Here is a 13134-nt window from a genome sequence, read left to right on the forward strand (position 1 = left end):
GCCCCCAGAGCCGCCCCCTCTCCTTCTGCGCAAGCGCAGCCACACCCCCACTCATTGCCACACCCGCTGGTGGCGCCCCTTATATCCCAGGAGCAGCACTGGCCACGCCCACCCTAATAAGATGCAGCGCAAACCACGCCTTTCCCCCTCCTGCGCAGGCGCGGCCCCGCCTCTTCCCCCGGCGCAGGCGCGGGGCGGCCTCTCGGCCGTCAGTTGGGCGGTGGAACCGTGAGGGCCGGACGCGCGGACTTTGGGGGCGCGCAGAATTTGGGGACGCGCAGAGTTTTGGGGCTCGCTGTCGCTACCGGCGCCACGACCGGCACCGCCACCGGGGCCAGGGCCGCCACCGGCACCGCGGCCGCCATGGAGGCGCCGCCCGCGCCGCCCGCCGCGCCCCCCGCGCCCTGCAGCGCCGCGCGGAGCCTGCAGGACGAGCTGACGTGCCCGGTGTGCCTGGAGTACTTCAACGACCCCGTGCTGGTGGCCGAGTGCGGGCACAACTTCTGCCGCGCCTGCGTGACCCAGTGCTGGGAGGACTCGGCGCGGCGCCTGTGCTGCCCGCAGTGCCGCGAGCCGGTCCCGCAGCGCCTCTTCCGCCCCAACCGCTCCCTCGGCAACATCGTGCACATCGTCCGCCAGCTGGGGCTGCCGCCGGGCCCCGCCGAGCCGCCGCCGGGGCCGCCCGCGCCCNNNNGCCGCCGGGGCCGCCGCGCTGCCCGCGGCACGGGGAGCCGCTGCGGCTTTACTGCGTGCAGGACCGGCGCGCCGTGTGTGTGGTGTGCCACCTGTCCCGCGAGCACCGCGCCCACACCGTGCTGCCCGCCGAGGAGGCGGCCCACGCCGCGGAGGTCAGTGCCGGGATAGCCCCGCTCCGCGCCCGGCTCGGAGGGAGGAGAGGATTGCTCTCTCTCCCGTCGGGAGCGCTTTCCCGGAGAGGGGGAGCGCTGTGAGCCCCCCCTCCTCGGGGTTTTGGGGGGGCAGTGAGGGCCCTGCTCCCTCCCGGGTCTTTTTTGGGGTGCTGGACCGCCTCCTAAGAAATGGGGGGTGTAGTCAGATCAGGAATAGCCCAAGGAGATCTCACGGGGTGAGGGGATCCCAGGGACCCCCCCCATACCCAGGGACTCCCTCCTCCTCCTTTGGGTGCAGGGGAAGCCCCAGTTCCACGGGGAGCACAGAAATGAGCCCCCAGACCCCCACCCCACGTGTGGGGTGCCGGATCTCACGGGGGATCCCCTCCCCAGCTGGGCGCTGCTTTCTCCAGAATTGGGGGCGCAGAAGAACCCGAATCACCCCAAAACACGGGACACCCCGGGATGGGGTGCAGGTGCGAGATCCATCTGGTTTGAACTGGGAGAGTACTGGAAAGGGGTGTCCCGAGGGGCGGCGATGATCGTGCAAAATCCCACCAGCCCCCCCAAAATCCAGCGGGGGCAGGACCGAGCTGAGCCTGGGAGCGGGGAGGAGCAGGGCGTTATTTAATCCCTGATCCCCATCGGGGATCAGGCTGGAAGTGGCACAGGAGCCGCCTGTCCCCCCCTCCATCCCGAGGGAGTGACGCAGAGCGAAAACGGCGCCCCCCCCGTTGTCGCTGGGGCTCCCCTCTGTCGCGATACGGGGCGTGTCGCGATCACAGTGGGAATTAATTTGTAAGCGTAAGAGCGCGAGGGCTCGATGTGGGTGGGCAGGCTCGGAATTCCAGGCTGGAGCAGCGGATCCTGAGGGATCCAAGATGCCGGGCGGAGCCGATGTCGCTGCGCAGTGGCAGCAGGAGGAGGAGGGTGGCACCAGCACGATCCCGAAGGACCAGGGAAGGGGATTGTGGGATCATTAACCACCGCGTATTAATTATTGTGGCTGTTAAATCCTTTTAGAGGGGGTTTTGTCCCGGAACTGCCGTGGTTCCTCTTCCGGGGACGCTGGGGCTGTTCCCCCCGCCCCAAATCTGGGATTTTACCCCTTTTTTTCAGGGCACAAACGTTCTTAGGTAGATCCAGGTTGTTGCTCCCTTGGGATTTTTTTTTCCCCCCCTCGTTAACCTACTTTTATGAGTGTTTGATAATCGGTTGTTGCTGAGATCCTCACTTCTCTCTCTTTTTTTTTTTTTTTTTTTCCCCTGATACTTGCTTTCATCTCATGGATAAATTCCAAAGGCAGCAACTTCTGGCTCTTAACAGTCAGAATCCTTATATTTAGGGTTTTGGTTATAAAATAAGTAGTTTTATTTGCCCCCAGGGCTAGTTGCTCTTTGCACAGTATTGCTGGGGCTTCTCTGCCCTACATGGAGGTCAAACTACTTAAATAAGGATGAGTTTAATTAATAATTTAATGAGCAGAGCAGTTCAGAGGCAGCAGTTCCTCATCTTAGCGGGGGGTCCAACCCACTTTTGGGGCGCCCTGAGGAGAGGAAATGTGGGAGATAATCCTGGGAGGAGGACGGGGGGTGGGACCAGAGCATTTGTTTCCTCACAGGCAGATAAAATTAATTGGCTGCTTTTTTTTTTTTTTTTTCCTTCTGTTTTTGGGCTGGTCGGTGTGCATTTTGGTGGTTTTGGCACAGCCTTAGGTCAGCAAGCCAGGAGGGCAGCTGCTGCTTCCAGCTCCAAAAAAAAAAAACAACCAACCCCCAGATTGGGTGAATTTGGCCATTTTAGCAGCAGCAGCACTTCTCTGCTGATCGCCCACGGGAAGAATTCCCAAGGGATCTGTTGCTGTGCTTTCAGGAGGTGCCCCAGGAGCACCTGAGCTCCCTGAGGAAAGGGCGTGAGGAGGCCAAGGCTGAGCGGGAGCGGCAGAGTGAGGAGCTGCTGGTGAGTCCAGGAGGCTTCAGCCTCCCTTGGGGATTCCCTGTGGAAATTCACTCCCACCTGAGGGGGGTTCCCCCTCCCCGTGGGGAGCCCCCAGAGATCCTCTCTGCCTTGGGGGTGATTCCCTGGGCTGCGGGGCTCTGCCCTCACAGGGCTGTTTCCCCCTGGAATTGCAGAAGCAGACGGAGGTGGAGCGGCAGAAGATCGTGGCCGAGTGCAAGGAGCTGCGGGCGTTCCTGGAGGAGAAGGAGCAGCTCCTGCTCTCCCGGCTGGAGGAGCTGGAGAGGGACATTGGGCGCCGGAGGGACGAGAGCGTGGCCAGGCTGGCTGAGGACATTGCCCAGCTGGACAAGCTCCTGGCAGAGCAGGGCGGCGGGGACAGCGGGACAGGGAGCACACCTGGCGAGGTGGGACTCTGTTGTGTGTCTCCACGGAAAAAAATTCCCATTTATGGACACAGAAATCCCTTGTATTGGGCTGAAATACCCTAATTAGATACCCAAATTAACCTAGATATCCTAATTACCCTTAATTAGAGGGACAAAACCTATTTATGGGGATGAAGATTCTGTTTATGGGAAGGAAAAAAGTCCTGTTTATGGGGTGAAAAAAAAGCGGAGAAAGGTTCCATTTATGTAGGCGAGAATTTCCATTTATGGGTCAAAATATTTATTTATTTATTGGGGAAATAAATTTATTGGGGAAAAAATTATGTTAATGGGGTGAGAAATTCTACTTCTAGATACAAAAATACCTATATGGCGATAAAAATCCCTTAATGGGATCCTCCCAGGTTTCGGGCAGGATTTTAAGATCTCTGAGATGCTGATCCTAACAAATTCCTTGGGTTTTCTTCCCCTTCCAGGGTGTCGTCCCAGTTGGCAGCAGGTGAGTGAACTGGGTGAACTTGGAGGCTCTGACAGCAGCTGGAGCTGGTATTCCAACCCTTCCCAGGGGGAATTCCTTGGTTTTGGGTCCCTGACTCCCATGTCTCCGCAGCCTGGAGAGCTGGATGTTCCTCAAGCCTGAGCCTGGCTTTTCTGAGCTGGAGAAGAAGCTGAAGAGTTTTTCCCAGAAGAGCGCAGTGCTCAAGGAAGTGCTGCTGGAATTCAAGGGTGAGCCTTCCTGGAAAAAAAACAACCACTGCTTCCCAGCCAGGATCCCACATGAAAGTCCACCAAAATCAGGGCTGGGATGGAGCTGGGCCCTAATTTCCACCCTGGGCTGGCTGGGAGAGCTCTTGGTTGTTTGAGCATTGGCTCATCCCAGGGAAGAGGTGGAAAAGTGATTTTCCTGGGATTTGGGTGTGGAAGTGTGGAGTGGGGATCATTCCCATGGCTTGGGCAGTTCTGGGGCCTCAATGCCTTCCTTCTCTTCCCACAGAAAACCTGCGCTTTGAGCTGGAGAATGACACAGGTGAGGCCATCGGCATTGGGATGAGACCTCTCTTTTCAAGGGGTTTGCATGGAATTGGCTGGGATTTGGGGACGTGACTTCCCTTTTCCAAGAGATAATGCGGGAATTTGCCGGGGGTTATGGGGGCTCTAACCTCCCTTTTTCAAGGGTTAAGGTTGGAATTGCTGGGCTTGGCGTCTGTGTGGGCTCTTCAGGATGCTGCAGGTGGCTCACCTGGGTCCTTCCCCTCTGCTTTGGGGCACAGACAGTTGATCAGTCCCCACACAGGTGGGACGATGATCCCAGAGGTGACTCACCTGTGTTGTCCCCGTTGTGTTTGGGACACAAACCATCATTTGGGCTCAATCCCATCACGATTCCACAGGCGACCCCCCTCCGTCCTCCCCGCTGGGTTTGGCACACCGAGCCCAGCCTGGCAATCCCACGGGTAACCCCTCCCATTTCCCCCTCCAGGTGAGCTCTCCCTGGACCCTGACACGGCCAACCCTTACCTGGTGCTGTCGGAGGACAAGCGCAGCGTGCGGCTCCGCGGGGCTCCCCAGGAGCTGCCGGCTCATCCCAAACGTTTCGACTACGCCTTCTGCGTCCTGGCCTCCGAGGGCTTCTCTGCTGGCCGCCACTACTGGGAGGTGGAGGTGGGAGACGGGGAGAGCTGGGTGCTGGGCGCCGCCCGCGAGTCCGTGCGCCGCAAGGAGAAAGTCGACTTCGCCCCCGAGGAGGGGATTTGGGCAGTGGGGCTCAACTGGAAGGGTAAAAATTGGGATCAGTACCAGGCGTTCACCTCTCCCGAGACGCCGCTGTCCCTTTGCGAGCGGCCGCGCAAGATCGGGGTGTACCTGGACTACGAGGGCGGGTGGGTGGCGTTTTACAACGCTGACAACATGGCTCCCATCTTCACCTTCACCGCCGCCTTCTCCGAGAGGATCTTCCCGTTTTTCTGGCTCTTTTATGTGGGCTCCTCGCTGTCCCTCTGCAACTGAGCCCGCCCCGCTCACTGATGGTGTCCCCTCTCCCCTGCCATCCTTAGGTTTTCCTTTGCTTCCAAGCAAAACACCCCAAATCTTGCCCTTGGCTGTTCAGGGGGGCATTTTTTTCCTGTTGCAGTTCAAAGTTTGGAGTCTTTTTACCCTCAAAATCTTCCTCAGGGGGGTTGGTTGGTGAGGGGATGCTACTTAAGCACCCCTTCCCTATTGCTGGTTAAACACCCCTGTAGTTCATTTTGTGTTTTTCTTTGGAGTTGGAGCCCCGTGAAACAGGGAGAGGCTGATCCCATCCTACTTCGAATAGTAGCCAAAGCTTTGTGTCCCCCCTAAAATACTGTGTGGAGAGGAGGGGTGTCGTCCCCCCCAGTTTGGACACCGTTGCTTTGCAAGTCATCTTTACCCGTCCCATCCTGTCTCATCCCATCCCATTCCCCCTGGGGAAAGGGCCAAGCCCGTCCTGCTGTTGCTGAGTGATCCCCCTCTCTCATCTATTGCCCCCCCATTGTCCCCCCTCCTTTTGTCCCCATCTCCCCCATTTAGCCCCCCCCCATGTCCCTCTTTACCTCCTCATCTCCCCCACTGTCCGGGGGGGGGGTTCTGTGTTCTAGGTGTGATCTTGCGCTTGCCCGCTCCCCTTGTGCCCTTGCCCCTGCTGCTGTTCGTGTCCTTTGCCCTGTCACTGTTAGTGGGGAAATAAAAGTTGCTGTGCAAAAAAAAATTCCTAAAACCTGATAATTTGGGGGTTTTTGGTGCTGGGAGAGGAGGAAAAGCTGCTTGTGCTCAGGAGGGAATGGAGACAGAGACATGCCCTTGTCCCCAACCTGCTGGGGCAGAGCACCGAGGGGTTTTGGGGGCACTTGCAATTCACTAAATGGTCCCAACTTGGAGCTTCCAAGTATCTGTAAGTTCAAATTTAAATCAGAGTTTTAAAAAGAAATTTAAATGATGTTTAAAGGAGAAGTTTGAAGCACTGGGAGCTCCCACTTTTGGGACACAGCCCCACTGGGCATTGCCTCACATCCCATTTTTGGGGCACAGCTCAAATATGTGCTCCCACCCATCCCAGTTTGGAGACACAGACTCTCTGGGAGCTCCCTCTCATCCCAGTTTGGGTCCCCAGTTCCTGGGTGTTTGGTGTCTCCACCCCCTCTCCAACCCATTTTCCTGTGTCCAAACCATCCAAATATCACTTTTCTAGAATTTTTCCATAAAAATCTGACACCAAATCCCACTTTTACCCAAAATAAGTCTTTATTGTGGATCCACTTGTGGCAATACTGCTGGGCTCGAGGGAAGCTGGGATTTGGCAAAAAAAACAACAAAAAAAAAAAGGATTTGTCCCAGGGATTTGGCTGAAAACTTGGGATTTCATCTAGGATTTGGCTGAAAAACTGTGATTTTCCCCAGTTTTGTCTCTCCCATGTATTTTTGGCACCTGGTCCAGCACCGTCCCCAGTTTTGCTCCAGTCCCCAAACTGGGGGACAAGCCCTCTAGGACCCCCCATCACCCACCCCGTGGCCTTGGGGCGTGCCTGGATCCTGCCCAGCATCCCCCACCCCATACTCCAGTGGGATCCTCCCTGCATCCCCCCCTCTCCCCAGGACATCCCCAAGCAGCTCCAGAGGTTCCACGGGCCCAGGGGGCTCCGGGTGCTGCTGGGTTCCCTCGGGCTGGGGGAGCCCCGCGGGGTGGCTCTTGCTCTTGTGAGCGGTGACGTTGTCCCGCTTCTCGAACCTCTTCCCACAGACATCACACGGGAATTGGTAGAAGGAGTCAGCATCGTGTTTCCTCATGTGCCAGTTCAGGGAGGCTTTTTGGCGGCAGGTGAAGCCACAGATCTCACACCTGGGGGAGTAGAAGTCCCCAAGGATGAGGCACAGGGAGAGCCGGCCCTGCCATGCTCAGGGCTGGAATGTGCCGTGGGTTGAAGCTCCAGTGTCCTCCTGGCACGAATGGGTTGGACAGGAGTCATCCTTCGTTCTGTTCCAGCTCATTAAGCTGTGCCTGCTTAAACACTGCCCTGGAGCTGAGCCTGGAGCTCCAAGGGCAGAAACCTCGGGAGAAATCTCAGCTTGGCTTTTGGCTGGATTGCTGAGGAGCTGATTTTGGGTGGAAAAGGGTGGCAAAAGACTCTGAGGCTGAGCAGAGCTGCAGGGATGGGACTGGGATTTACTGGAAGGGCAGGGATGGGACTTACTGGCAAGTCAGAAATGGAACTGGGACTTACTGGAGTGGCTTCTCCCCGGTGTGGATCCGTCGGTGGATGATCAAATTGCTGCTGGTGCGGAAGGAGCGCGCACAGAACTCGCAGATGTAATCCCGCTTGTCTGGGAGGAAAAGAAAAGGGATCGGGCTGATCCAGCCTGGAAAAACCATCAGGGCCCTCGGGATGTGCTTTGGGAGCAGGGAGACTTTCCAGCGTGGGAATGGAGATGATAAAAGGAGAGATTTTGGGAGCAAAGGGCAACAGTGATAGCTCCCAGGGATGGGAATTTGGGAATGGGTGGGGAAGGGGGTACAGGAGGTGTGAATCCGACGGGAGCAGGTGGAATCCGTACAGGAAGTGTGATCCATAAGGGAGGTGTGATCCCTGTGACAGGGATCCATACAGAGGAGTTGTAACCCCTACAGGAGGATGTCCAGGGAGGTGTAATCCGTAGGGGAGGAGGTGTGATTCCCATGGAAATGCCCCACTCACCGCTGTGCAGCTTCTCGTGTTCCTTCAGGTGTTTCTTGAAGTTGAAGGATTTCCCACAGGTGGGCTCGGAGCAGGTGAAGGTTTTCTGGTGCACATGCTGGTACTTCTGGTGGTGCTGCCGGGGGGGAAAAAACCTGTCAGCTCCCAATTCCAGCTCCAGGACACCCCAGCACGCAGGCTCCCCAGTGCTCCAGAAAGCACTGGTCTTCCCAGGCACTCACGTTCAGGTACTGGCGGTTGGAGAAGATTTTGCCACAACCCTCGAAGTCACACAGGAGGATCTCACGCTTTGCTGCCTTCCTGATGGAGAAAACATGGGAAAAATCATCATCAGGAAGGAGGAGGAGGGTTGGAAAAGCTTTGGAATATGGATCTGCCCCCAGCTCCTTCATCACCCACCTTCCCTTTTTCCCCACACATAAAATCTAAAATGAAGCCAAGGAACCCTTTCAGAGCCTCCTGCCCGTCCTCCTCTTCCTGGGAATGCCTGGAAGCTTCCCTGGCCCCTTCCCTCCTCGTTCCCAGGTACCTGATCCTCTTGGGGCCGATCTGAGCCACGTCCTTGTCACTTGCCCGTGGCTGCCGACGGCAACTGCAATAGGAAAGAGCCACTTTGAGCCAGGCCTTGTTGTCCCCTCACTGTCCCCAGGCCCAGAGCCAAGATTCCTGAGGAAATCCCACATTAAATCATCCTCAGGACCAGCATTTCTCCCATTTCCACCCCATGGACAGCAGGAGACGCTGGAACAAATGCATCCTTCAGGCATTGAAATAAGAATAAATTCTTTATTGCTTGTTACAAAATCCTTTTCACATGGTTTGGACACGTCCCAGGACACTGAAATTGGCTCCCAGCCCGGTTTGATCTATAATTCATCCATAGCTCCCTGGAAACAGCAACTATTCCTGGCTGTCACCCTGGAATTAAGGAAAAATCCATTAAAAGTGGATTAAAGTGGGGTTTGGGGAGGAGAAGTAATGGAATAGTGAGAGATGCCAATGCTCAAGCATGGACTCAGCCTGAGGCTTGTCCCAAATCTCTTGAAAACAAGTTTTACCAGCTCAGGGTGACTTTACCTGGGGAAGGGAGGAGAACCCCCTTAACATCTGTAAGGTTCTGCTTTGCTCATAAGCCAGGATTTTATCTCCCATTTTCAACTTGCTGTGACAAAAGGGTGGGGGGGGAAATTAACCAAAATATTAAAAATATGGTCTGTGTCATCAAGCTTAGCCCAAAAAGGGCTGACCTGAAGCTTGGGCTTGGCTTTGGGAGAAGGCAGAGAGCTGAAAGCCCCTCTGGTGCCTCAGAAAAGCTACCAACCCACAGGTATAACTCTGGACATATTTGGAGGGTTAGACCATGGGATTTGGGATGGAAATCAGGCAGAACCCAAAAAAACACCAGGAAAAACCTCACTTTTGACCCAAAAAATAACGGCCCAGATTGAACACAGACTTTTCTACCCTCGCACTGGATTTGGGAGCCTGGGATCTGCATGCCCAGCAATGGCAGGGAGAGGGGAAGAGCAAATTCCAACATTACCTTCACTGGGATTGGTCTCCAGGAAGGCTGGTGCCTCTTCCAGCTGCATCTGGGGTGGTTCTGGAGCTGCTGGGAGAGGGGAGGGCATTCAGCATCCAAAAGGAGCCGCTCAAAGGGATCAATCAAAGCTGGAAGGGAGCAGCACAACACTCACCTGGGGCAATGCTTGGCATGGGATTGGCACTGAGCCCGTCTTCCAGGGGACAGACGGAGGAGTTATGTCAGATTCCCCTTTTTTTGTACCAAAAGTGTAAGAAAATCCATCCAGGTGAAGTGTCTAGGCGTGTTGGATCTGAGGCCGTGCACGGACCAAGCCCCAACCAAACGTCCTTCTAGCGCTTGTGCAAAGCCCCAGCGAAGCCCTGAGGGCTGGTTTAAGCTTTTTTAGCACAAAACATTGAATTTTGTGTGCCTGGAAAGTAGAGCTGGAAAGCCAACACTCAGCTGCAAGGCTGCTGGAGAAGCTGTGGATCCATCAGTGGAGGAGATTGTAGTGGGATTGATGGATTTTGAGCTGTTCCATCTCCAGTCCAGTGGAGCTTTCAATGCCCACCACGGGTCTGGTTCAAGGGGTCTTTGTTCCCCTCCATGGCAGCCCCACCTTTGGCTGCCTGTCCTTGTTCCCTGCCCACCCTGGGCCGGTCCCACAAGGGACAGGGTGGGCGACACCAGGCTCATGCAGCCCCTGCTTTGTGAGCCAGGTCCCCATTTGCTCACTCAACACCCAATGAGACCGAGAAACAAGCTCTGCCCTGCAGTCAACAGTGTCGTGGGGAGGATTGAAACCCCCCCCTTGGGGACACAGAGCTCTTGTCCCAAGGCCAAAAATGTGATGGGTGACCCCCATTGGAGACACACAACGACACGCGTGGAGCTCTTGCCCCACACTCAGTGGTACCATACGGGGGGTTTATTCCCTCTGGGGACACACAGCTCTTGTCCCGTGGCCAACAGCACTGGGCACTCCCAAGATGACGACTCTGACCCCCGTCCCCTCGTCCCTTCACCGCTGTGACTCACCTGACCCGGCCGCTCTTCTCCAAGGGGCCAGAGCTGGGCAGGGGCGGCTCCAGCAGGGGCTGCTCGTCCTTGACTGGCTTCTTGTGAGCCTTGGGCTGGCTCTGGCGCCGCTGGGGCTCTGAGTCGCTGTGGGGGGCACAGACCAGGGTGGGTGAGAGGGGCTGGGTGCTTGATGGGGTGAGATACGGGTTGGATGTGGTAGGAAATGAGTTAGTTGGACATGGTTAGACATGGCAGGACGTGGGTTGGACACGGTTAGACATGGCAGGATGTGGGTTGGACATGGTACAACATGGTTGGACATCAGTTGGACACGGTTAGACATGGCAGGACATGGGTTGGACACGGTTAGACATGGCAGGACGTGGGTTGGACATGGTTAGACATGGAAGGACGTGGGTTGGACACGGTCAGACATGGCAGGACATGGGTTGGACACGGTTAGACATGGCAGGACGTGGGTTGGACACGGTTAGACATGGCAGGATGTGGGTTGGACATGGTACAACATGGTTGGACGTCAGTTGGACATGGTTAGACATGGCAGGATGTGGGTTGGACATGGTACAACATGGTTGGACATCAGTTGGACACGGTTAGACATGGCAGGACATGGACTGGACATGGTACAACATGGTTGGACATCAGTTGGATATGGCAAAGACCCTCCCCCAGGTGAGACACAATGAAAACGCCTCTCCAAAATTCTGTGCCCTTTGACCCCAGAAACACCTCATTTTAACACCACACGGACACTATTCCCACCTCCTCCCCGCTCTGCCAGGGCAGCTGCAGCAGGACAAGCACATGGCAGAGACGTGAGGCCTGAAACCTCTCCAGTGCAACACTGGTCTGGACTGGGATGGTGCCAGCGGGCACCACGGAGGGGCTCCCACACGACCCCTACCTGCAGGCTCCCTCACAGCTGTCCCACCTGTCCAGGGATGGGTGATAGTTCTCATCACGCAGGTCATCGGTGTAGGCCAGGTCATCACCCTTGGCAAAGTCCTCGTCCTCCTCTTCCTCCTCTTCCTCTCGGGGCTCAACTCCTGGCTCTGCATCGTCCCCCGGGATGGCGCTGCTGGACAGTGACCTGGGTCAGCTGTGCCGTGGTGGCTCAGGTACAGACAGTGGTGTTGGGGACGTGGGGACAGGTCAGACAGGGCCAAACACAACCGCTGGCCTCACCAGGGGATGCTTGTGGCTGCCAGCACTCACCTCTCGCCAGCTGCCACCACAGGCTCTGGTTCCGGCGGCACCTGGGGGGCTGGAAGGGGACAGGAGGGTGGTGAGGAAGGGCTGGGAGAGGTGAGGAGCATGGAGAGCTGGGGAGGATGGAGGTGTTGGAAAGGTCTAGGCTTGGGGCAGCATCCGATCCTACCGGGATGGCGCTGGAACTGGAACTACCTCAGAACTGGGAGAGGGGCTGAAGGTGGGGAACCAAGGGGAGTTGAGGGCAGAAAGGTCACCTGCAGGAGCTCACCTGTGCCACCGGTGTCACCATGTCCCATGTCCTCGCCCCGATCCCCATCACCACGGGGTGACCTGGCCGTCCCCTCCGGCGTGGCCCTGCGGAGCGAACGCCGGCGCCCAGCGCCCGGGGAGGGGCTGCACCCCTGGGCCGCTTTCAGCGGGTGGCAGGAGGGGCTCTTGGGACCCCCAGAGCCACCCCAGGAGAAGCGGTGCCCGGCCACACATTCCCAAACCAGCGGGGCTGCGCTGCCTGGCGCTGGCAGCTGGATGTCTGGTACAAAGCCACACTCCTGGCCGTGGCCGTGGGACAGCACAACCAGGCGCTGCAGCGCCGCTGGCTGCAGCTGCTCCAGCTCTCCTGGGGAAACAAAGAAATCCGTGAAAAAAACAGCTCCAAAAATGGCTTTTTGTGGGGGCTGGGACAGATGCAAGGCGCTCTCCACCTTCCTCAGGCTCTTAGGGCTCTCCTTGTTAAGAGCAACTGTCAAACAGCTTCCCAAAAAGGAGCTGGGGATGCCAAGGGAGGATTTGCCTAGTGCTCAGCGGGGTGAGCAAACCCAAGAACAGCTCCAGGTGCTTCTCCAGCACCCATCCCAAGAGGAATCCTCCCTCTCCACCATGAACTTCTAAAAACTACTGCATGCCAACACAGAATCAGGAGGGAAGCACCTACCCGTGCTCCAGCTGCAGCCGTGAGAGCTGTACCTGCGTGGGGAGACAGAGGTGAGCAAGCAGAAACCCTGGGTTTTTCCCCTGCCAGGGGCGGGTTTTTAATGGGGGTTTTGAGCCACCTGTCGAGGAGGAACTGCGCCAGCTGGGAGTGCAGGGCGAATCCGAGCTGCTCCTTGAGGCGGCACCAGCGCTCCAGGTGCCCCCCGATGCGGATGCGGCACTTGCTGCGCCGCGCGTCCAGCTCGCGCCGCTTCTGCCGCCGGAGGCACTCGGGGGGCTGCGGGCGACCCCCGGCGAGGGGCTGGGGGCGCACACAGGGGGCGTCACAGGTGTTATGAATAAAAAGTTACCTATTTTTGTTTAAAGGGGGGGGCGGGGAGGCATCCGCACTGCCCCCCAAGCCCTGCCTCCTAAGGCCCCGCCCATACAACGTCAGCCAGAGCATCGCCCTATTAGCCCCGCCCTGTTTAAGCCACTCCCGTTTAAGCCACGCCCCCTCGCTCGGTTTTCCCCGTCCCCTCCCC

General features: G+C 57.2%; 2 protein-coding genes across 5 annotated transcripts in view; one reads left to right on the forward strand and one right to left on the reverse strand.

The window, feature by feature from the left end:
* The first annotated feature begins 205 nt into the window (after nt 1–205).
* Nucleotides 206–5783, forward strand: LOC121359410 (E3 ubiquitin-protein ligase TRIM7-like). The gene is given in 8 exon segments (XM_041478347.1): nt 206–688; nt 691–848; nt 2721–2807; nt 2981–3211; nt 3670–3692; nt 3804–3919; nt 4188–4220; nt 4674–5783. Coding segments are annotated over 8 exon segments (1500 nt in total). The 5' UTR covers nt 206–363; the 3' UTR covers nt 5201–5783.
* Nucleotides 5784–5792: 9 nt separating this feature from the next.
* Nucleotides 5793–13134, reverse strand: part of LOC121359408 (zinc finger protein 692-like) — a 7572-nt gene continuing 230 nt past the window's right edge. The window contains exons 2-12 of one of the 4 annotated variants that reach the window (XM_041478344.1): nt 12730–12911; nt 12612–12643; nt 11949–12296; nt 11684–11732; nt 11373–11543; nt 10466–10591; nt 8432–8494; nt 8124–8202; nt 7903–8017; nt 7432–7531; nt 5793–7049 (exon numbers count right to left, since the gene is read on the reverse strand). In XM_041478344.1, the coding sequence (XP_041334278.1) occupies nt 6695–7049; nt 7432–7531; nt 7903–8017; nt 8124–8202; nt 8432–8494; nt 10466–10591; nt 11373–11543; nt 11684–11732; nt 11949–12296; nt 12612–12643; nt 12730–12911 (1620 nt within the window). In that variant the 3' untranslated portion in view covers nt 5793–6694. Of the gene's footprint in view, nt 7050–7431; nt 8018–8123; nt 8203–8431; nt 8495–10465; nt 10592–11372; nt 11547–11683; nt 11733–11948; nt 12297–12611; nt 12644–12729; nt 12912–13134 lie in introns of those variants that run through there. The other 3 variants (XM_041478345.1, XM_041478343.1, XM_041478346.1) reach the window with 3 other exon arrangements.

Source organism: Pyrgilauda ruficollis, unplaced genomic scaffold (genome assembly GCF_017590135.1).
Source record: "Pyrgilauda ruficollis isolate IOZ18807 unplaced genomic scaffold, ASM1759013v1 scaffold443, whole genome shotgun sequence".
Lineage (NCBI taxonomy): Eukaryota > Metazoa > Chordata > Aves > Passeriformes > Passeridae > Pyrgilauda > Pyrgilauda ruficollis.